At 40.1% G+C, this 25680-nt stretch overlaps 1 protein-coding gene across 2 annotated transcripts in view; it reads right to left on the bottom strand.

Annotated features, from left to right (window-relative positions):
* LOC105536883 (LIM domain-binding protein 2-like) overlaps nucleotides 1–25618 on the bottom strand; it is a 163576-nt gene extending 137958 nt beyond the window's left edge. For both annotated transcript variants that reach the window (XM_011976369.1, XM_011976367.1), the window contains exon 1: nucleotides 25161–25618. In XM_011976369.1, coding sequence (XP_011831759.1) covers nucleotides 25161–25292 — 132 coding nt within the window. In that variant the 5' untranslated portion in view covers nucleotides 25293–25618. The remainder of the gene's footprint in view (nucleotides 1–25160) is intronic.
* Between the last annotated feature and the right edge of the window lie 62 nt (nucleotides 25619–25680).

The raw sequence follows: 25680 nt of genomic DNA, 5'->3' as shown, positions 1-25680 counted from the left end.
TTGAGAAAACAGCATTGGTGGTAAAGTTTTTTTTCATGATCCTATTGACGTATAATTTGTAAATGATAAAATTCATGTTTTAATTTTTTTTTTTTCTTGAGACGGAGTCTCACTCTGTTGCCCAGGCTGGAGTGCAGTGGCCGGATCTCACAAGCTCTGCCTCCCGGGTTTATACCATTCTCCTGCCTTAGCCTCCCCAGTAGCTGGGACTACAGGCGCCCGCCACCTTGCCTGGCTAGTTTTTTTTTGTATTTTTTAGTAGAGACGGGGTTTTACCATGTTAGCCAGGATGGTCTCGATCTGCTGACCTGGTGATCTGCCCGTCTCAGCCTCCCAAAGTGCTGGGATTACAAGCTTGAGCCACCGTGCCCGGCCCATGTTTTAATTTTTAACAAATTGACCAAGTTATAACAATCATCACCACAACCAGTTTCAGCAGGTTTTCATGATCCCAACATGATCTCTCATGTCAATTGCAGGAATTACTGTTTCCATCCACGTAATCTACAATATGTGATGTTTTGTGAAAGGCTTCTTCTATTTAGCATAAATGTTTTTGAGGCTCGTCCATGCTGTAGCAGTGGATCAGAATTTCATCCTTTTATGGCCCCCATTGTACAGATATATCATATTTTGTTTATCCAGTCATCGCTTAACAGACATTTGGGGTTACTTCTGCTTTTTGACTGTTATGAACAATGATAGCATCATTTAAAAATATCTCCAACTCCCTACACAAACCCCAAACCAAAAACTCATGGAAAACATTTATAACAAAATTAGATGATAAGATCATCATGGCAATGCATAGGCTGGAAAATATGCAGATCTCAAGATTCAGTTTTATACTATATTTAATAAATAAATAGTTCAAATATATTTTAAAGTAAGAAAGAGGGTTACAAGACAAGATGTGCAGAAAAATCCCAAGTGTTTATATTTATCTATAATTTCATTAATTCTAAGATGCACATTTTTTCCAATATCAATCTGATGTCTCAATGTATGTTTTACAATCAGACTATGATTTACCCTCTTTGTCAAGCCATCATTATCATTGTATATGTGCAAATATTCAAAGCAGAAGCATCATAATTTGCAGAATGGGTGTGAACGGCTTGGAAGAAAAGGGCAGACAAAGATAGATCACTCTTTCTCCTCTCAATCATTTGGTTGAGGGTAAGAGTCAGGGAGATAGTGCATTCAACAAGATTCGCTACATTCCTGAAAATCAAATTCAAAACTAGGCAAGCTCTACCTAATGCAAAGCCTGCACAGAGACCTGCATCTTTAAAAGTGTTATTTTGAAGAATGCCACTTCACCAACATCCTTGGCGGCACAAAGGTTATACTACATGGAAAATCATGGACAACCATGAGTGGAAGAACAATTCTAAACCATTAGACCCTGAGTGTAAGTCTTAGTAATACCTAACCGATGTGTTTCATTTATAGCCTTGTTTATGTATGCACAAGAGTGGTACTTGACAAAAATTGGTCTAATTATGTTTTTAAAAATCTCTTTCAATTTTTTCAATAAAACAAAAAATTAAATTTGAAAAGAAAAGAGGACATGACATCCCAAAATATAAGCCAGTGGAACAAACCACTACAGCCATAGATATGCAGGTTATCAGGGTCTAGGCAGGAAGGAAGCTAGAGAACATCTGATAGACCAGAAAATCAGGGAATCAAAAACAGTCAACAAGTATTCGCTGGACAGTAAGGCAGGCCAATCTGAGTATCAATAGCAGCAGAAAGTATCTGGGGAAACATAAGAGAATTAACACCAAAAAAGTGTTTTGGTGTTAAGACTATAAAAGGAAAGGGGTTATAATCAGGGCAGGGTTTCTGGGCTGGCTGGCAAAATCTGATCTGAGTGGTAATCAGATAACCTTGTTTAATGGCTTAAGCTACACAAAATTAATTTATCAATTGAAAAATAAATTTTTAAAAATTACCATGTTACTGGATACAAAGCAGATCCTGTGGCCTACTCTGGACCAACTGAATCAAAGAGTTTAGAGTGAAGCCAAGGAATACTAAAGAACATTAAAGCTCATGGAGAGAAAAAAGAAACTTATGATCAATTTTACTTAAAATTATTTTTAAAAATCAACTGCATTTTAGAGTGAATCATCTGTTTAGTCACTAGAAAAATTTCTTCCAATTTTATAAAAGAAAGTTTTGACCAATAGAAGAATCTCTATCTAGAGTTATCTGATGTAGACTGAGCTGGAGGAGGCATGACGGTATTCTCAGCAATGACTCAGAGCCCTCCACCAGAAGAGCTGCCGCAGAGCGAGGAGACATTCCCTTATGTAAGCAGACGGCCAAGGATAGGCCCTCTCCGGGAACCACCAGCCAAAGGCACGGTATAACTGCCGGGGATGATACCTGCCTTATAAAAGTCGCATTCACAATAGCATCACCATTGTCTATATAGAGAGCTTTAGCTTCCACAAAATACCCTGTATCCTTCTCCTTCCATTCCTATTTGAGTCTTAGAACCCTGGGTAGTAGGCAAGGAGTGCATTATAGGAAGAAACTGAAATTCAGCAAGGGAGGCCACATGTGCAGAGTGATGGGCTGAGGCCATGACCCATGTCCCTGGCTCCAGTCCTGCCACCCTCCTATTGGGCCTTTCCGCGACCAACTCAAAGTCACAAAATCATCTTGCATTAGCATATTTCAGAAGCACTGAAGGTTTGGATAAACCGACTATGCCAGACAGAAATTCTTCTTAAGTACCCTACGTGCAACAATTTCATAAACATTTAGTATTCTGGGTCTATTCCTTTCTCTGAAACACCTACTGAGTTGATTGATAATTTATGCAATGGTAATATTCCACCGCATTTAAATCTAGGGGTGCACACCTCTGCTCTAATGCTGCCTCTAATTTTCCTACCTCACTTTCCCTAAAGGAGTCAAAACTTGGTAGATATAAAAGAGTTACAGCAGCTACAGCCTGGAGTTTAAAAGATAAAGAGTTGCTAGGGTCACCCTAATGTATTCATATTGCACCTGTTCTATATAGGACTTTTCTCCACTAATAGGCGATTAAATGTAAATCCTAATGTACATTTCATTTTATGTGCAATATGGGTTAGTTACTGTTGCTATGGAAACCTTCACTTTTGCATTTACTGATTTTAATTCTGTGACATTTGCTGACTTTAGTACAATGTAAAGTTTATAAATATAACATACAGGTTTGTGGAGGATTTTTTTTAAGGATTCAATTTGCATAGCTAATTCTATCACAAATCTCTAGGTACATTAGGGGAAAAAGCATTAAACTGATCCCTACCAACAGTAATCAGCAAAAACCAGGCTATTTCTAGAAATAAGGATTGCCATTGATCCTCAAAAATCTCTCCTCACTAACCAAATACCCCATCCATTGTATAAGCCTTTAACCATTGATTCAGTGAAAATTTCCCAATATGGAATTTGTATAGTGTTTTCTTTTTTTTTTTTTTTTTTTTCCTTAGAGACAAGGTCTCGCTCTGTTACCCAGACTGGAGTACAGTGGTGCCATCATAGCTTACTACAACCTCGAACTCCTGGGCTGAAACAATGATTGAGTCTCGAGTAGCTGGGATGGCAGGCGTGTGCCACTACACCTGACTAGAGCTTTTATTTATTCCAAACATTTTCAAATCCGTCACCTTTAATATGAATCTGGTAAGAGAGACAGGCCAGATGTGGTTTGAAAAATAAAATGATGTCACTTTGGAGACTACTTCCAATCCAGGGCATCCTCTGACTTTCAACCAGAACTTCAAGGGGATCATTGCAACAAATCATTCTCTTTTCCTTCTTATTCTAAGTTGTCTTAGTTGTCTTTGTGTCTTTGGAATCTAGCATAGTTCCCACTATGTGGAATAAACACAAGTTGTCTAGGGGGCCTTCATGCTTTTCAGGTGTCCTTAAATTTTTAAAAATTCTCTGATCATTGCCATTTAACAGATATAGAAACTGAGACCCATTATGCAAATCATCTGAAGTCATCTAGCAACACTGGGAAAGTCAATGCATCCATAAGAGTTTATTAAACTGACATGTGTTTATGATGAGCACCCAATACTTTTAGAGGTATTCTCGCAGGCATAGGTGAAAATTCTTGTCACTGTTATAGATCCACAGAGAAATCAATTACTTTAGAATATTCCCAGAAAAAACCTGGATTCAAGTAACCATACACATACATACGTAGGTAGAAAACAGGGTGTGTACAAGAAACATTTTAAGTGATGGCATCAAAGCCTGAACAATCAATAGAAGAAATAAATTTAACCAACGTTTGTTGAGCTTCCACATTGTGTCAGACACTGCTTAGTAACCTTGGAAGAGCAAAGTGTCTGCAGTTGAACCTGAAGAAGAGGAAAGGGGATAAAAGAAAACTAAAACGCCATACTTAAAACTTGTAGGGAAAAGGAAGACAGACCAACCAAATGGCAAATTGCCCTGAAAGAATCACAAGAGCTTCTCAAAGACAAGAGGCAACTGAAGGAAAACAGAGTCACTAATAACCAAGGAGAAACAGAGAAATAACGAGACTCAAAAATTGCAAAGAGAATAAATGAAATCAATCTATGATTTAAAAAAATAAAAAGGATGTTGAACAAACTGGGAGTAATGAAGATATTGTAAAAGTTAAAGCCAATCAAAAGCAGGTAGGGGAAGGGGCTTGGGAAGTCCATAGCTCAGCAGAGGCAGAGGAGGCCATGAAGGAGCTGGACATGGAGAATTGATGGGCATTGAGGATGTGCTGTTACAGCAATTTCCAATGGATTCTGGGAAGTGGATAGAGTGAACAACATTAAACTGTACAGTTATTTGGGGCTGGGAGATACATGTACATACTGCTGACAAGAATAAAGATAAAGCCTAGGAAGGGTTCCTACTCTGTTATTCCAGTAACCTTAGAGTTTGGCTGGAGACCACTTATACTCAACACTTTCCATGGCTAATCCATCGCCCATACAATTCACTATCATCTTTTACCAGAAAACTATACAGTCCTTCTCTAATATGTCCTTCTGCATCTGCTTTTAAATCCTTTGAAGCCATTCTCTACTCAGCAGCCTGAGTGTTATTTTCAAAATGTCATTCTAATGATGTACCTTCTCTCAGACCACCACCAAAAGGAGTACATTTTTCCTAACTTTTAGAATTAAAACAAAAACCTAAAAAGCCAAAACCCTTAACATCCTATCTGTAGTCAAACACGATCTGACCTCAACCTGTATCATCAGCTTCAGATTGCATCTTGCATCTTGCATCTCCTCTTTGCTCTAGGAACTATGGACAATCAGCTCCCTCCTGCTACGCGGCCTTTGCGCTTACTATTACTCTTTTAAAATGCCATCTTGGCATCACATGTCCTATTTTTCTAGCTAGATCTCATTTGTTCTTTAAGTCTCAGCTAAAAATTCACTTCCTCAAAGAAGCCTTCCCTGACCACTATTCCCACCAATATAGGTCAGCTTTCCTTATTTATTTTATGCTTTCACAGAAACATGCTTGATTCTTCTAGTGCACTGATCACATTGTGTTAAATACTGCACATTTTATCCATTACAACTATACTTTAGTTGGTATGAGTTTTTAATTGCTGTACAGCTCCCTTACTTGATTGTAAATTTTCTGAAAGAAATGCCAATCTCTGTTTTTATGCGGTATTGTATGCTAAACACCTGGCCCTGCTCAATATAGATGTACCAAATGAGGGAATGAGTAAGATGTTAATGGATCTGCTGAAGAACATATAATATTCCCTCTTGCAATAAAGTCACATCCAAAGTCCTCAGACAAACATTCAAAGGCCTCTGACACTAGCCTCTATTATATCTGAGAAGGCAGCATTTTGGCAGGAGAGAATGTGATGGTTAATTTTATGTGTCAACTTGACTGAGCCAAGGGATGCCCAGATATCTGGTTAAGCATTATCTCTGGGTATGTCTTTGAAGGCGTTTTCTCTGAGATTAGGGTTAGAATTGGTGGTTAGAATTGGTGGCCTGGGTAAAGCACACAGCCCTCCCCAATGGGGGTGAGCACTATTCAATCTATAAAAGGCCTGAATAGAACAAAATGGCAGAGGAATGTTGGCTTAACTCTGCCTGGTTGTTTAAGCTGGAATATTGATCTTTTCCTACTTTCAGTGCTCCTAGTTTCAGAGCTTCCGACTTGAACTGGAATTGATACTATCAGCTCTCTGGCCCTCAGGACTTTAATCCATACCGCCTGCTTTCCCGGGTCTCCAGATTGCAAACAGCAGATCATGGAACTTCTCAGCCTCCATAACAACATGAGTCTATAGCTTATAATGAATCTCTTCCTGGATATATACCCTATATCTGCTTTTCTGGAGAATTCTAACTAACACAGAGGGAGTAGAGAAGGAAGGGTGTCTACCCTAGAAACAGGAAGTCAATTTAACATCTCCATGAAGCCTCATTCCCACTGCATTCTATGGACATGGTACCCAAGCACGGAACAGAGAAAATGATGTCTCCTCTTGGTGTCCAATTTTCTTTACACCTCCAGAGACTTCCTGTGCAGAGGTCAGCCAATCTCACCCTATTCCTACACCAGACATGTTTGCTTGATGGCATCTCAGACCTTTATTTCCCCAAACCAGATGCCCTTCTTCTTTCCCAACAAATCCAAATCCTACAATCCCTTATCAAACCGATCCCAGCCTCCTCCATGACACATGGCCCAAACATTCTTCTTTATGCACTGTATCTTAATGACAGAAGAGAATTTAGCACCATCTTGAAAATTCTTGGGCTGGGTGCGGTGGCTCACACCTATAATCCCAGCACTTTGGGAGGCCGAGGCGGGCAGATTACCTGAGGTCAGGAGTTTGAGACCAGCCTGACAGACATGGAGAAACCCTGTCTCTACTAAAAATACAAAATTAGCCGGGCGTGGTGGCACATACCTGTAATCCCAGCTACTAGGGAGGCTGAGGCAGGAGAATTGCTTGAACCTGGGAGGCGGAGGTTGCGGTGAGCCGAGATCGTGCCACTGCACTCCAGCCTCGGTAACAAGAGCAAAACTCCAACTCAGAAAAAAAAAAAAAAAAGAAAGAAAGAAAATTCTTCATGTGTCCAATGAAGATTTAGTGAAGATCAATTAGAATCCAGGTTCTGGGTGACTAAATTAATCAAAACAGGCCTCCATTTACTGTTGAGCAGTTTCCACACTGCAAAAAGGCAGCTGACCAAGGGGAGAAGGAACAGCTAAAATTCAGAGCACTTTGCTAAGCCCTGTGGAACTCACGTCTGCCAGGAAGACCAGGAAGATTTCATTTGCACAAAAGGGCCATAGGCTCACTCAGAAGGAGCACGTTTTTCTAGTTTGCATAGACATGTCCCATAGCCTTCCGTGCCTGAAAAGAGAGGAACAGCGCTTGTCTGCATGGTCCTTATAGTCAGTTGCCTCTCTCACTCTGTGTAAACTTCGGAGCTTACTACTTCTTTCATATCCCTCATTCATTCAAGCACTATTTAGATGATCATTTCCACCCTTGGCCCTGTGTCCTCTGCTGCTGATACAAAGATGAGCCAGGCAAGGTCCCCGACCTCAAGAAGTCCTTGGTGGTATGACTCTGACAGTGGTGTGACCCTCAGAGTGGATTCTCAGTAAACAGATGCTAGTCCCACAGTGGAATGTGGGGACCACTGAGGAACCAAAATCAAAGTCGTCAGTCAACGAGAAGGCTCTGAATGTGTCTCACAGTGAGACTCAAGACCTACTGTAACCTACCGGGGCCTCAGTATCTTCGTCTGTATAGTGGGCGCTGTCTGGAGAGGCAGCAGACTGACAAGTGAAGTTCAGCTCTGAACTTGGGAACACCCAGGTTTAAGCCACAGACGTAACTCTTGCTACCTCTGAAGCCCTGGGCTAATTACTAATTAATCTCTCGGCCTCACTCGTCTTATCTGAAAAATGGAGTGGATACCACTACGTACCACAGCAGTGTGTGGCTTAATTGAGGCCATGATGTAAAGCACTTAGCTGTGGGACTAGCGATTGGTAAGTACTCAGTAGATATTCATCCTGATTAGCAAGGCTCCTGCTCCTGAATGTTTGAGATTTTCTTTCTTTTTTCATCCAGTCTCCTGCCTTCAGCTTTATGGATTTCTAACCATTCAAGGCTATGAATGATTTGCTTTCTTCCTAAAGTTCTCTCGATACTGTTTTTCGCGGAGCGGAGTTTGGGCCTTTTTTTATTTTTAAAGATTGACTAAGTAACCACCTGGAAGTTCCACATAAATTACTACGATTAACTTCCTGATAAGGATGAAATTTTCCACCCTATACTCAGACAATTTCTCATGGTCAGAAAAAAAACGATTATTTTTTGCCATATCTTAAGTCTTCAGTGGACTTTAAAAAGCTGCTTTTTTTTCTTTCTCCTTCACCCAAGGTTTAGATTATAATAGGTTAAGAGACCTAGTTGCAGCCATCACTGGGGCATTTATGCTTCTAGCTTCACCTCCCTGTTTTGAGATGTTTACGCAATCTAATTCCTCCTTAAATCATCAGAGATGTAGCATTGTTAAGAAGTTAACAGGGCCTTCAATTAAACATAGGAATATGTGGGTCAAAATTCCCACATAGCACAAGCAACTAAGGGTGTGAGTGTGCATGTCTGTGCATGTGTATGCACGTGTGTGCATGTCTCAGTACTGCAATCCTGGCTGGGAAAACCTCTGTCCTCGCTGCTCTGAACAGCTCACTCTCGGCACCCTCAGTTATAACTGGAGGTTCAGTTGGCTATCTTCCCTACTAGGCTGTGAGCATCCTGAGGGCAGGGTTTATATATGGTCCTTCCTCACTGAGCACATAATGAAAAAAAACTCAATAAGGTATTGAGGAATGAATGAGCCAATGCAATTCCATCCTAGACACCACAGGGTGCCACCATGAATGCTACTTCTTAAATGGTTTTAAAATCAAAGCCGTAATAAAACTAACAGCAGAGTTCTTTCTTCTCTCCTTTTCCCCTGCCCCCATAAAAAAAGTCACAGGAAATATAGAATTAGGACTGGAAACCATTCCCCCTCCATTCTCTAACCACCTCCCCCATTCTCTAGTTATCCTAAGAGTATCTGGTATCCCTTCAAGGAGGTCTCCAGAGACCAGGTAATATTATATAGGGTTGAGCTCCTTGGAAATACAATGGAGTGAATTAAGGCTGAGATTTCAGCTTCTAACGAAAAATGTCTTGACATATTTTCCTTTCAGATAAACGCCTGGAAATATACTAAACTATATTTTAATGTTTATTTGTTTCAAATACAGTATTTTTTTTCAACAGACAAATGTGAAGTTTTGAGTCCAGAAAAAAATAGGTTTAAATCACCATCCCAGCAAGCAGTTTTTAAAATAGTACACACAAGTGATCATTTCCATGCAGTTTAATGCACTTAGCCAACAGGCATTAACAGTCTTTTCAGAATAACCTAACACCTGAAGCTTATTTTCTAGTCTTAGTTCAGATGCATTTTAACCTTTCTAAAAAAAAACTGGCGATGCAGGGCACCCACTGAACTCAGTAATTTTAGTAGATTCTGCATTTGCATTTTGAGCTTATTTTACGAGGACGGAAAAAAAAAAAAATCAACCATTGAGGCTTCCTTTATGTGCGGGTTTTAAGACAATGGTGCCCAGAGCATTTTGAGGCAAAACACGGTCCTCCAGCTCCAGCCAGTTTGTGCGGAAGGCAAGACTCGGTAAGATCCCTCACCAAAGAAGGTGGGAAAAAAATAGCTAAAGGAGGCTCAACAGAGGGCCAAAAACACGTTATTTACCTTGATTTTGTGTTGGATGTGACAGATTAAAAACAGAAACCAGCAGTCCACCTAATCGGGATCATCGACTGTGGCCGAAGAGAGAACCTTGCTATTCATAGCTCATCTAATCCAAGGAAGTCGGAAGAGGAAATAGACTCAGGGAAGGAAAATATTTCTCCGAGGCTTAAGTTTAAAGAGGGAAGAGGGTATGCGAAAGATTCAAGAAAAACACGCATTCGATGCACAAAGCACATGGGCCTGCAATGGGGCATGAACTACCATGCAGTAGAGGGAAGAGCCACACCACATACCCGCCCATTTAGGGCTCGGGATGTTCCCCAAGGCTGACAGATTATTTTTCCCATTCTATCAGTGTGGAAACTGAGTGTCAGAGACTCATGTCCCATGTCCTGGGTGAGGTCAGGTTTCACTGCTTCTTGCCTTTTTCTCTTCCCCATGTAGGCTTCTCGCTTGCCTCCCTGCCACATCACTGTGGGGTCCTCCGGCCAGGCTGGCGGCCAGCACATCACTTCTGGTTCCTCACACAGGTCATAATTGTGCCAAGGCACGAAGAAAACTCAAGACTAGAGGCCCCAGGCCGCTAAACGTTTCATGGCCCACAGTGTGGACCTCAAGGACGGGCAAATAAAATGTCACAAGGCAAGTTACATCACCTTGGCTTACGGGAATTTTGCATCTTAAAAAAAAAATACCATGAAAATCCATCCTTTGCTTCAGACACACTAGGCTAAAAATAGCTCAGTCAGCCAGTAAGTGTGTGTAATTTTTCCTTTGTGCATCTCCCTATCCACTGATTTCTTCCTCTCAGCAGACAGATGTGCTCCAAGACAGACCACCAGTCCACCCTCCACAAAGGGATCAGAATGTTCTTGCTCAAAGCCATAGCAGATTGCTTCACTCCCCGGCCAACACAAAACAAAAGAAAACAAAACACTTTATTAGCTCCCTTGGCCAGATAGTAGAAGCTAATACTGACTGAATCCCTTTTTTTTTTTTTTTTTTTTTGAGACGGAGTCTGGCTCTGTCACCCAGGCTGGAGTGCAGTGGCCGGATCTCAGCTCACTGCAAGCTCCGCCTCCCGGGTTCACGCCATTCTCCTGCCTCAGCCTCCCCAGTAGCTGGGACTACAGGCACCCGCCACTTCGCCTGGCTAATTTTTTGTATTTTTTAGTAGAGATGGGGTTTCACCGGGTTAGCCAGGATGGTCTCGATCTCCTGGCCTCATGATCCACCCGTCTCGGCCTCCCAAAGTGCTGGGATTACAGGCTTAAGCCACCGCGCCCGGCCACTGACTGAATCCTTACTATGTACCAGGTGTTGGTCTGAAGGCTTTCATGCCTTACCTCATTAAATTCCCTAAAACAACTCTGTGAGATGGGGACGACTGCTGTCTCATTTTGCAGATGAGGAAACCAAGGCACGGAGAAGTGAAATAATCATGCTATCATCCAAAGTATAGTCTCTGAAAGGTCAAGAACCCTGGCTTGGTATTTCAATACCTCCACAATTTGGCCCCCACTTCTTCTCCAGGCCTACACACACGATCATATACACACTAATACATATACCCCAGACCATAAGCCTCAGCAGTGTCAAAATCTTCACCCTTCCTAAAATATAATATCAATTTATTTGCATTTGCTGTTCTTTCTACCTTAAACCCCCTTCCCACCACCCTTCTCTAATCGGCAAATTCCCATGTATCCCTCAAGACCTTCCTTCCCTGTAAGTCCTTACTGTGTCCCCAGTAAGCTCTTCTAAGACACAGATACTGCCCTCTTCGTCTCTAGACCAGTAATATCATGTATAGTAGATGTTCAATATCCATTAAACAAATAAGCCACAATAAAAATTGTTAACCTTCATAGGGTACAGTCACTATGCTAAGCACTGTATAAGAATTAACTCACTCTATCTTACGAAAACCCAAACACATAGATTCTGTTATTCCCCACATTACCCACAGAGGCATCCCAGGCACAGATGGATAAATTATCCAAGGTCGCACAGCCACTAAGTAAAGAAAAAAAATTGCATGACTCCAGAAGTTAAGCTCTTAACGCCAATGCCATGGGAGAGGACATAATCTTATTGCACAAACTATGTTGTACTAGAAGCATATGTGTATGAGGCTTATTTTTAAAAAGCATATTACCCATGCAAAAACAGTGATCTGAGGCGGGAGGATCACTTGAGCTCAGGAGTTTGAGACCAGCCTGGGCAACATAGGGAGATACCACGTCTACAAAATAAAACAAATAAATAAAAATCTTTTTTAATTAGTCAAATGTCGTGGTGCACGCCTGTGGTCCCAGCTACACAGGAAGCTGAGGTGTGAGAAATTCGAGTCTTGGAGGTCGAGGCTGCAGTGAGCCTGTGATCACATCACTGCACTCCATCCAGCCTGAGGAGGAAGACCCTGTCTCAAAAAACAAAAAATAAAAAAAAGGAAGTGATAACAAAATGGCTGCCTCAGTGAAATGTGCCTTTAAAAGAAGATTGACCCTACAACTTAAAGTATAATAAATAAATTAAAAATAAAAAAATAAAAAAAAATAAAAAAAAAAGAAGATTGATACTGGCCACAGAGAATATCAGTCATTATGACTGACACAAATATGAGTAAGAGAGTACCCAATCCCAAAGACCTCTTTGATCCAGTAAACAGGATAACATTACATACAAGTCATGACATAACCCACTTTTTGAGGGATCCCTTTTCTTTTTGAATTAAAGACACGTCCTTCAGAGGTGTCATAAATTAACTTGCTATATCTCAACCCACTGGTTCTAGATCAACACTAACTCTTAACATTAATTCAAGCTTCCTCTTCCCGGTAGGAATTGTGCTAAAATATTTTGATTTATGGACCCTGTGAAAGACTACATGCTCGCTGCCTTTTGACTCAGAAATAATACAAGAGAAGGAAAAGCAGAAATGAAAAAAGATCTGCCCTCAAGTTGGGAGTAGGGAGTGAGAATAAGGGTCTCTCTTGAAAGGGAGACAGAGAGGCCTAGATTCAAGACTTCTGACTAGTACCAAATGCTAATGGTCATCGTAATAGTCATCATAGTTAACTCCTTCATACCAGTAATCCTCTACCTCATTGGGGGATAAAATTGATTGTTAAGAATACTTAAACTTGTAATCCCAGCACTTTGGGAGGCCAAGGCAGGAGGATCACTGTGAGCCAGGAGTTCGAGATCAGCCTGGGTAACAAAGAGAAATTCTATGTCTACAAATCTTTTTAAAAAAATGAGCCTAGTGCAGTGTCTTGTGCCTGTAGTCCCAGATACTTAGGAGGCTGAGGCTCAAGGATTACTTGAGCTCAGGAGGTCAAGTCTGCAGTGAGTTGTGATAGAGCCACTGCACTCCAGCCTGGGCAACTGAGCAAGACCCTGTCTCAAAAACAAAAAAAACAAAAAAACAACTGATCTCAAATCATGGTACAATGGAGTCAAATAATTTTTAAAATATCTATATGGTGTTAATTTTTAAAACATAAACAGATGTATGAATAATTCAGGCAACTCAAAATTATATTTTAAGAAGATTTAAGGACATAGTAAAATACTCATAATTTTAGTTGAAAGAGCTGGATTCAAAAGGATGTCCAATATGCTTGTAAGCAAGTAAAGATTTATGTATATGTATGTGTGCATTAAATTTATATACTAACATGTTCACAGCAATTTAGTTGCATGGTAAAATTAAAGATGATTTTCTTTACCTCTTTGAACATTTTTGTATTTCACAATACTCTACATTAATAATGTACCATGTTTTTAAAACCAAAAAAGGAGACATGTCTTTTAAAGCACATGCAACTGTATTCTAAATAAACTGGCAAAGGAAATCATAAATTCAAAAGCAATGAAGGTTAGTGATGTGTTTTTCAACATCAATAGCATGACACTAAAAATCAACACTGTTTTAAGACATTTGGAAAACTGAAAAAGGAGATATGGACTTGGAATACAAAAGTTTTTGTAGTGTTGAGGTGCAGATTAGTGGTTGGTAAGTGTGTTTGGATTTGGCCAGTTCCTGGTAATTACGTAGTGACAGGAGAGTGCTAAGACTTGAAAAAATATGTATAATAACTTGAGATGGCTTGTGAATTGACAGCACTGTTAGTCCAAGTTAGCCCCGCTTGGATTTGGCTTCTACACTTCCATAATCAGGAGCTTGGGCTAGATGATCTCATAACCATTCCAGCCCTGAAATTCTAGGATTCATCTAATTTGGGAGTAGTAGGCTCCATCAAATTAGAATCTTTCAAAGGCAGGTAATATGCACTGATGGTTTAATTTTAATTTCAAGGAACAAATTTCAGCCAACTACATGGTAATCATGTTAAACTTGTAAGGTCTAAAAAAGGTTGTTTTCTGTATGTATTGCCAATTGGTCAGTTTTATGTATTGGTTTAGCTTTTTCTTGTCTACACAGATTTTCAGTATCAAGATCAAATTTTCACGGGTCCTAAGAAATGACCTACGTTGGGAGGAGAAGTGTAATACATCCTAACTCCTACCTAAAGGAAAAGAAAAAAAAAAAGGGCTACAAATTATTTAACGTTTGAGCTACACAAGATGTTACTCTATAAAGGCTGATAAAAATTATTATTAATATAGGACTATAGAAAACGTAGGTGCCCTGGTCAGAGAAATGAAGTGTAGGACAATGTATGTAATTTGCAGAATTCAACAGGAAAAATAAAAAAAGGTGCTACACTGAAGTGAGTGGGGCAAATCAGCACAGTGTAATGCCCAATTGCATCTGTACAAAAAAAAAGAGACAGGTAGCATGACTACCCATCCACCTGATCCCTGTGGCCAGAAAGATACCATATGGCAGGGTTCAGCACACCGCTACTTCCACCACTGTGTGCATTTTCACTGTGTGAGGAGTAAGCCACAAGGTGTCACAGTGAGTCAATTGGAAGGGCTGTTATCAGTCCAGACACGCCAGTGGTGCTTCAGGCTTCTGACCAGTGCTGACCCGGCTCCCTTGGAGAAATCTGTGCTGGGCTGCATATTGAGAAGCCTGCCTCCTTAGAAGAAATGGCCAGTCAAGGCCAGTGGGTGTGTGCTCTCCAGCCCTCTCCTGGGGCTGCCATTCAGACAGCCCTCCAAAGGCACTGGTGAAAGGGAACATTTTAATGTTTTGTTGTCTCCACTGAGTTCTTAAATGGAGAAAACCCCAATCACAGCTTTTTCCCAACAAGACGGGGTACACATGGTCTCATACATTGGTCAACCCTTACTACTTAACTATAGGTATGCCTAAGAGATCATTCTAGTCTTGAATTTGCAGGAGATTGTGACTACTCTGCCATTACTCTCACATAACAAGGTATATGATTATTATATCATCCCTGCCATATAACAGTGAAAAGCCCCTTTGGCATTATCACACAAGAACCACCAAACTCAAGAGTTCTAGATCATGTTATTGCAAGTTTTGTTTATTAAAGTGAAACATGCTAGTGCAGGCATATAAAAAGCATTTTTAAAGATACTTTTAAGAAATGAAGCAATGAAGGCCGGGCGCGGTGCCTCGCGCCTGTAATCTCAGCACTTTGGGAGGCCGAGACGGGCGGATCACGAGGTCAGGAGATCGAGACCATCCTGGCTAACATGGTGAAACCCCGTCTCTACTAAAAAAAAAAAAAAAAAAAAAACAAAACTAGCTGGGCAAGGTGGCCGGCGCCTGTAGTCCCAGCTACTCGGGAGGCTGAGGCAGGAGAATGGTGTAAACCCAGGAGGCGGAGCTTGCAGTGAGCCACGATCTGGCCACTGCACTCTAGCCCGGGCGACAGAGCGAAACTCTGTCTCAAAAAAAAAAAAAAAAAAAAGAAATGAAGCAATGTTTGGCATTACTTACACTACTTAATTTGCTGATAAAATCCAGAATAAGGGTATCATCGTCGTCATCATCATCATCATCATCATCACAGTTCCCATTGATGTGGCACCTATTATATACCAGGCATTGTACATGCATTCATTCTTTACTTCACAATGTAACACTTAGGCTAAGGAAACTGAGGCTCAGAAAATTTAAGAAACTTCCTGAATATTATACAGCAAGTAAAAGACAAACTCAGAGTTTGGACCCAAATCTGTCTTATTATTAAGTCATACTGAGGTTGAAGCCTTTATGCTCAAGGCTGGTCACTCTTTTCATTCCAGGAGAAAAAACTATTGATGAAAAAAATTGTTCACATTCCCTAACCAAAAGCTGCACACATACACAAACACAATCTGATTAGAACAAATCTCTCTCTCTCTCTCTTTCTCCCTCTCTCTGTCTCTGACACACACACACACACACACACACACACACACACACACACACCAGTTAGCAAACACAAAGTTATTATAGACCACAGCATCATATACTGTTAGAACTTCCCATATTTTCTGTTGTGCAAATCACTTCAAATAAGCTAATTAATGGCCCTGAAAGCACTTACCTAAAATGCAAAGTGCTCCAGGAAATGTAACATATTATCATGATTCATATTGTAATTCATGACTGTGGGCCCCCAGGTAGATACAGAGAGAGAGAAGTAGCAGAAATATCAAATGAAAAAAGAAACACTAGGATAAGTATAAACATTTTTAATCAGAAGTCAGGAGATTCCCAACAGATTTGCACTATCCAGAGGGCAAAATAGTCAGGTCAACACTCCCTTCACAGAAGAAATTTTGTTTTCTCGGGGCTTCTTTTTCCTTTGGGCTGGATGTGCATTCTAGCAGTGAATGCTCACCGGGCTATTAGGCTCACAGATTCTTCTCCTACTGGAACTGTAGGCAATTGTTGGTAAGACTTGGGGAGAATTTTAATGTCAGGATAGCCAGTGCTGGAACAACTTAATTTCCTTTATTCAATAGATATATTTTGCACATCAGCCATGTGCTACATAGGGTACTGGGGATGCAATGATGCATAAGACAATCAGGTCCCTGCCCTCATGGGGCTTATATTCTATCAAGGACAAGCAAACACTTAAGAAATAAACAAGAAGCAAGAAAACATAGGCTTCCGATAATTCCTATGAAGAAGGCATGTGACAGAAAGTGATTGGGGGTTAATTTTAATTGTTTGAGGAAGGGCTCACTAGGAAGAGAACATTTAAGTTGCTCAGTACAGGACCTCCTAATTGCTGGGACTCTTTTCCTTTATTGTCCTTCTTTTCTTTGAGAAATCTAATTGATTACCTGCAAATAAAACCAGCACTATGCTAAATCCTAACTCAACTGAGGTCTCCTAATACTTAGCTGAGTTATTACAGAGAAAGTCATATATTCGGTGTCCCCTGACCGAGGGCAAATGTCCTGCAGTGTGAATCAGCTTGGCAAGTTAATGGATCCCAAAGAAACCCTCCGTGGCTCCAGTCCAGTGAATACTTGGTAGGAGGTAAGAATGGACCATCAGGAAGGAAAAGATCAACAGATTCTTAAAACCAGAGCAAGGAGTTTAGAGCTTGTTCTAGGTTTGAGGGGAAGCAGGAAAGTCACACGATCTGATTTATGCTTTAAAAATATCACCTTGGCTGTTTGTGGGGATCAGATTATCAGGTGGAAAGAGGGGGCAGGGAGTGCTGTTAAGAGGCCATCCTGATTCCAAAAAGAGAGGCTGGGGGCTTGTAATGTCACCAGAACAGGGTAGATCCCTCTTCTTCAGAGGGGTCTGCCAAATCCTTAATGCTAAGCCTCCTATTTTAAACTGGAAGACTAAAACTTCAAATTAGGCTGGTGGAACATGGTACTAACATGAGAGAAGGGTGTGGCTACCAGGGCCTCCAGGAGGAAGCGGGCAGCTGGGAAACAACGTCCCTTCACCAGTATGCTCCAGGACAGCCTATACAGTGAAAAGTTAGATGATCCAGCCCCTGGGCTCTCAAATCTCAGGATGGCCATGCATGAACTGAGGCCTCGGTTTCTTGTCTGGTAAAGGAGAATGAGAATGCATAGAATGCATGCATCTCAGGCTTTAGGGGTGGATCAAATGAGGAGATCTATCTTATCTTCAACAACTGGCAGGCATTAACGACAATGGCTTTGCAGGTAGCTAAAGTGGTCTGCAAGGGTAGGAAGGAAATATCACCTCCCACAAAGAACTTCTGCAGACAGACAGGATGTGGGGACTGACTTCCTCTCAGGAGTAGATTAAACGAGGATCCTGAGAAGCCAAACATGTTCAAAGTTCTTTCCCCTTAATGTCTTTATTTTTCCTAAGATTCCTAATTGATTACCTGCAAAGGAAGCCAATACTATGCCCAATTTGAATTGTAATTTAATTTCCTAACATTTATTTTGATTATTGTTTCCACCAAAAAATGAGATAGCTTTTATACTCATCCACTACTGTTTAAAACAATAAAAACACCATCTTTCCCGGGGCACAACTAAGAAGAAGCACTGAATGGAAATTTCAATATTTTTAAGTAAAAAAAAAAAAAAAAAAAACTTTTAGATGACTATGCATTATATTCAATAACAGTTTCAATAACTCTTCAGATACAGTGGGCATCTTAAGTATTCTTTTTTTTTTTTTTTTTTGAGACAGAGTCTTACTCCGTCGCCCAGGATGGAGTGCAGTGGAACAATCTCCGTCTCCCAGGTTCAAACGATTCTCCTGCCTCAGCCTCCCGAGTAGCTGAAACTACAGGCGTGTGCCACCATGCCCAGCTAATTTTTGTATTTTTAGTAGGGACGGGGTTTCACCATGTTGATCAGGCTGGTCTTGAACTCCTGACCTCATGATCCACCCGCCCCGGCTTCCCAAAGTGCTGGGATTACAGGCATGAGCCACTGTGCCTGGCCTTAAGTATTCTTTAATAAGGAGTGTAATTTGGGTTTTTTTGTTCAGTTACCAGGGTATATTTTCCATCCCTGGATCCATCCCTTGGAATTTCACTTGGTCCCTTTGCAAATTAAGTCAGGCCGTTGAGACACACCTAGCAGAATCAAGTTAGTGAATGGGATCAATTTCCAAGCCACCTCCAAAGTCAATTTGTCTTAGGAAAAAAAAAATGAATATATTCACATTAAAAATTTCTATAGGTAGAACTAGATTTCTAGCTCGTGTTTCCTATTTCAAGAGAGGTCCTATGTTAGAGTAGTTACAACCTCTGAAGCTAAACTACCGTCTATTTGACCTTGGACAATTTATGTAACCTGTCAGTTTCCAGTTTCCTCATTAGTAAAAGTGCAGATGTTAGTAGGTATTAGTATCATATGATGTGATCATGAGGTTTACTTGAGTCGATGTACAAAAAGCACCTAGTATTAATACTTGCCCAACAGACACTGAAAACTCCAAAGATGCTATTCTATGACTGCCTTTCAGAAAGGTGTATATACCTTTCACTACAGGAATACGCCCACGATACACTGTGTATTAACCTATCATGGCTCTCTGTTGTAAATGTGGTTTGTAAGTCTCCCTTCATTATCAAGTTGTAAGCTTCTAGAAGACAGAAAATATCTTAATCATGTTTACATTTCCAGACGCTGAGACTGTCATTGCCTAAAGTATGCAAATTCTTGAAGGAATGCCTGAATTTTGTTTTAAGCATTCATAGTTGCCTAGGTTCAAATGCATGCGGCCAGAATTTAAATGTTTTTTTAAAAATCTAGGCTCATACTGATTTTTAAAAATTTAAAAAGAAGGGAAACGCCTTGTCAGAAAATGACGAAGGTATTTGCAGTATCTCCGTCCTTTGGGCATTTTTTTTAAATGCTGTGTTCTGACACTTCAAAAAGACATTGTTTCCCTAGGTCAGTTATATTTTGAGGTCCACCCACCAAATCCAGATAAGTAAGTTTATGAATTTTGTTCTTGATCATTTATAAAGTTGGATGTTTGGGGTTGCTTTACATTTTGTTTGCTTGTTCAGAAAGGGGGTGCTCTGTGTTCCTCATGAAAAATGAGTTAATGTGGACAACTGTAATAAAAAGAGATTTATGGCCCTGTTCTCCATATACTTTAAATTAATTTCTTTCTGAACCCCAAATAAAAAGCTAAATGTTTAAAAAATGCATAGCGTTTAAATCCTACATCATAATTTACACAGCAAAAAGAGAGAAATTTAAATGTGCATTGATTTTAGGCTGATAAGAATCTGTGTTGAATGTGAGTTGAAAGTTCTTTTTTTTTTTTTTCTTCTTGGCCTCCTATGAATAGTTAGTTTGCAGCAATTTTTAATTAAAAACAGTTCCCATAGTAAGAAAATGGGGGAAGAAAAAGACTTCAAGAAAATAAAATCAGTATAAGAGCCCTACAATTTGTTTTCTGAGGCCATGTAGAAATCCTGAAAAATAAGAGAGTTTGGAAGTTCTCATTTTTAAAACTGCACTTTTGGTTTCATTTAACATTTTCAAAATAGCTTTCCTTTCCACCACCCAGCCCCCTCCCCCACCTCACCAACCCCCTTCAAACAACTAACAAAGTTCTGTTTTTAACACTGAATATCATTCATAGATCTCAGAGTAGCAGCAACATTTTTCTTTCTAAATTTCTAGGGGGGAGAAACCTCCAAGTTATCACAAAGCATTTTTTTCTTTTTCTCCACCTATCCAAAATAACTAATCTCATTTTAACTAGATTCCATCTGAACATCAATGACACCAAGCTATTCCATGAATAAACATGATGTTACAAAGTGAAACGCTGTGACTAAAGTATATAAAAATGTAGCTGAAAGAAAAGAGAACTAAGAATCCCCTCCTCCCCCCCCCCCCCCCCAGGGAGTTTTAGAGTTGAGCTGAGAAGGGGTGAAAATCAGCAGATTTAAATTTCCAGGTCTTCGAATATTTGTAACCTTCATATTAAATCCTGTAAAACTAAAAACTGTAATTCTGATAAAATCCTTGTGCGTACGGCTTCTGATTGTAATCACAGTTTTCTCTTTTGGAAGAGGATGTGTAATATTGATAAAAGAAAAAAACCTCAAAACAGGAAAAATATACAACGGAACTCACACTTTTCTGGTGTTTATGGTATTTAAAAAAAAATAGCATGGTGCCAACATGAGGAACTATATATACTTAAAAATATCTTCACTTAAATGCAGGCAGTTTGGGTCATTTGAATGAGAAAACAAGGTATAGGAAAGTATCTACTCTAACAAAGATTTGTGAACTGTACTTGATAAACTTTCTTAAATTGTGTAATAATCTAACATTAGTTAAATCCCTTCACTTACAATGATGTCCACTATAATGTTTCTCATATATTTTAGCTATATTTTCATCTCAGAGCTGAGACCTAAAAATGAAAAATATCCATTGTTTTTGCTTTTATTGAAGCTTTTCACAGAACAAATTCTGAAGTCTTCAGGACATATTTTTATATCCTATCTGACTGTATTGTGTGTGCAGTGTTAAAACTATATAATTGTGTGGCTGTATTCTTCCAAAATACATTTGGCACTGCCAAACCATTCAAATACATGAATTTTGGAAGACATTGGGTCAACTTTTGACAGCATACACAACAGAAAATGTAAACTCCTCTCTGCTGCCTGGGAATTACAGTGAACACAGTGATGCCAACCTCAGAGTTTTTCTTCATTTCATTTTAAAGGGTGGGGGGAGCACCCACACATTTCTTTATTAAATTCCACTGAGATTCTAATGTTTAAAAAAATTTACTTTTCAGAACACCTAGCAGCATTTAAAACATACTTTTGTTGTTGTTATTGCTGTTTGCTCTTTAATGCATGCCTATTCCTTTACAGAGAGGTGAGGTCTTATTAGTACTTAGTCACTTGCTTTCCTTTGCCACAAAGATTACGGATCTAAATGACCTCAGATAAAATAAATGTGGGGGATGTGAGATGAGAACTTTAGGGAGAGTGAGAAGCACAGGCCCAAAGCTGCTTCAAGCTCAATAGGAGATACCAGGCCCCAAAAAACTTCAGAAGTGTATTTATCAGGGAAGGTGCTAATATAAATGCATTGGTTTTCAAATTATCTCCTTTTGTCTACTGATTCATTGATTGGCTAGTCAGCAAACGTTCAATGAGTACCTACTCGATCCAGGAACTACTTGCTCTAAGTGCTAGCTTATTACCCAGTTATTTTATTACCATTTGTGATTTTGAACTGAATACCATGAGCAAAGAAATCATGTCTGCACTCTTCACAATACTTTCTCATGCTAAAAAACCAGAAAATCTGAATTTTCAATTAAAGGGACACTGTTGGTAATTTGCAAATGAGGAACCAAGACCTATGCCAACTAGTTTGTAAAAGAAATAATATTAACTCCCAATGCCATGCTCTTTAAACTAAAACTTCCCAGCTTCTGAAGAACTTTGATTTAATTTAATTGGAAGAAAGGCATCGATCCCCATGAGAAAATGCCCTGGGATCAGCCATGGAAGGAGAGTAGGTAAACATCATGGTTCTTTACTAATTTCTTTCCATATAAAAAAGGAGGTTTCTAGGAAATTTCCAGAAACTTGATTACAATTTCTTCATCACATACTGATTTGCTATATTTTTTTTTCTAGCCAAGTCCATGTTCCAAAAGGAGTGAAGACTTGAGAGTATTACCCAGTGGGGGGTGTGTGTGTGTGTGTGTGTGTGTGTGTGTGTGTATGAGAGAGAGAGAGAGAGAGAGATTAAGACTTAATGAAATAATACTATATACTGTAGGAGTGGGACCAGAGGAGAGAGAAGGAAGAGGGATGGGTGAGTCACTCTTGCCCAAAATGGTTGTATGCTTTGGCTAAATTCTCAAAGTAATCACTCAAAGGCATATTTGATTTTGCATGTGAATAAACTAATAACTCTTGCTGAGTATCTTTGTATTTTATTCCAATCAATCCCTCTCCAGAACTCAGAAAAGCTTTATCATAAACAACAATTATTGGCAAACGTACAGTGTAACTTTACATGAAAGTTATTTTTTTCAAAGTATATACATCATGATCAAAATTTAATATTTTATGTAAATATTTAAATATCTTAGGAGCAATTGTTTGATTCTCTCTTCTTTTCATGTGAAATAAAAACAAATATATGGCATTGCGTTCATGACAGTATTTTACTGCTTAGCAAAGAAAAAAGAAGTATTGAAGCAATTATTTAAATAATTATTTGAAAAATTATCTAATTAAGGAGGGAAAAATGTAAAGGGTGAGCTCTAGGACACATCAGAAAATAGTTCATAGCACTTTACTGTCACAGGCAGGGAGGTTTAAAAAAATCTTTAAGATTTGTCATAGCAAGCTTTCTTCTCTTGGTTCTTGAGCTATGAAGTAGTCTTTCTCTACTCAGAGCTAAATCTTTAAAAGTAATACCCCATAATCAAAAAGTTAGGAATTCCTGAGTTTAGCTCTCACAAAAAATAATGTGGCATCTTTGCGAAGCATACTGAAAAAGGAGGTCTTTTCAAATGTCTTGTCTCAAATGGGAAACAAACATGGGACCATATTGAATCCTGCAATTTTTTTTTGAGGACAAGAATAGGGAAATCTTGCAGATAAGTCTCCTAGCTGAGACCTAGCCAAGTGCTCAGTAATGGGCAGGAGGGCAGGCGGACATCAGAGAATGCTGCCTGTGTTCCTAACTGCAGGAGGATGGAGAAGAATTTCTGCAATTCCTCAAAAACTTTCTAAAATGTAAGGTGGACACAGGTCATTTTTAAATATTGTTGCTCTTCAAGAATTGAGCCATAATAGTCCCTGGCCTCTTTTTTATAACTGATCACACTTTTAAGAGACTATTTTTCCCAAATCTGTATTGCAATTAATGTGTGCCTGAACTATAAGACATTTTCTATCCTCCTAGTTCTGAAAGCAGGCTATGTCAACCAATAGTTTATGCAGAGATTTAAGATTCCAACACGCAGTTGCAAAGATCTGAAGGAAATATACAAACTGTAACACACACAAAGCAACATACATAAAACAGCAAGCACAAATATCAGTCACTGCCAACAGTTCACCACCCTAAGCAAAACATAGTTTGCACTTCTGTAGGAGCTACTGGCTTCTAGAAAGAGCAAGGATACCAGTAGTCATAGTTAGCATCTATGGTGTATTAACATATACAGAAAATAGCAGTCATTAAAGACAACCCAGCTTTTAAAATACATATAAGTCCTTGTCCAGCAGTTAGCCAATCAGAAAGCAGGTCACATCTTGTTAGCTGTATTAAATACATGAAACGTCATGAATTCTCTATGGCTCTGTTGACAATTCAAGCAAGTGTGTTTGATTCTATAATGCAAACTTAATGGAGTCCCTTCCTAGAGTTAAAAGTCAATCTTCAATCTAAAATTCCACCAAAGCTATTCCCTAAAAGCTTTTTGGCATAAATCTTCTGGTATTTGTACTCTGCAGAGAAGACTAAATTCCTAGCAATTTCCACTTCCTAAAGGAACTTTGGTGTACCTATAACAGACTGCTTTTCCGAACACTTCCACAAAGCCCCAACTCACAGGCAGATGGACAGCCCAGCAGCAAGACCTGCCAGCTGAGCTAGCACAGAGAAAAAGTCAACTGACATAAAAGATTTAAATTGCAGGAGGCGAGTCTGGAGTTTTGCATTTAAAAAGTTCTGAAAGTCCTGTTCTCTCTGCTCCCAGAGTTGCTGGCTGCCTAGGAGGCTGAGTCTCCCTCTCTCAGGCACAAGATCTCAAACATGCAAAAACTAGAGCTGACTTGAAAGCTGAACCAGCTCCTGTCCTAAGGTAGAGTGATCAGGGGGGCACGGCCAACAGCAAAAGGAGAAAGTGTAGAGTCCCCTTGCCCCAAGCAACTGGTTTCTGATTTTAACACTGAAATATACTATGTGTCCCTCCAGGGCTAGTTCTGAGAAGTAGGCAGGGTTACTCGTCTGCACCCCCTTTTACCTCGATTTTGGTGACTTTGAAAAGCAAAGACAGGTCAAAGCAGACTTCCTCTAGGATTTATTTCTAAAAAAAAAAAAATACATATATAGACAGTCATATGCAAACAATCACAAAATTCCTTGGAATTATATCTCAAGAAACACCAACAGGACTGACTCAGAGCCTGCAAAATACCAGAGTTCTGGAAGAGCAACATTTCTGGAAACCTGGCATGTGAATCAAGTGCTGGGTTCTCTCAAGATTCCGGCAGAAACTGTCCCCTGCTACAAGAGTTGCTGTGCCTGGAAACCCAGCGTTCAAACTCGTGGATTCACCCCGGCGCTCATTTCCACATACGTGGTAGTATCAAGTGGGACACTTCCCACGGAATTCAGCCAGAAACCCTAGGAAAAGCTCATGCATAGCTTAACAAAAATACACAAACACATCCCCAAGGTTGAAGTACTTACCTCTGTGCGAGACTGCAGTCTCTTGTTCATCTCATAGATTCGGTACTCTGGCTGTACCATGTATGGTGTATGCCTCCTATAAAATGGGCCGAAAGGAGAAGAATAGAAGGGGTCATGTGGTGTGCTGGACATCTTGCCTGCTTTTCGAAAATCAAGCTAAACAGAGTATCAGTAACGTCCATGCAGAGCACATGGGCTGTGTTCTTCCCAGTACAAAGTAGACGCACGCACACACGCTCACACACACACAGAGGCAGGCAGGCAGGCAGGCTGAACACGCTGGCTGGGAACTGCTGTCGGAGCCCTCTATAGCAGGAGAGGAGAGGGAGAGGAGAGGAGGGAGGGAAAGAGGGAGGGAGGGAGGGAGGGAGCACGGGAGAGGAGGGAGAGGGAGAGAGCAGGAGATCCAGAGAGGGAGGGAGGTTGGCATGGAGGAAGGGAGAGAAGGAGGGAGGGAGAGAGGGTGGGAGGGAGGGAGGGAGAGAGAGAGAGAGAGGGAGAGAGAGAGGGAGAGAGAGAG

This window comes from Mandrillus leucophaeus, unplaced genomic scaffold, assembly GCF_000951045.1.
Source record: "Mandrillus leucophaeus isolate KB7577 unplaced genomic scaffold, Mleu.le_1.0 Scaffold1647, whole genome shotgun sequence".
In the NCBI taxonomy this organism is placed as follows: Eukaryota; Metazoa; Chordata; class Mammalia; order Primates; family Cercopithecidae; genus Mandrillus; species Mandrillus leucophaeus.
The sequence above is the reverse complement of the archived record's forward strand: the minus strand, read 5'-3'. Positions and strand labels throughout refer to the sequence as shown.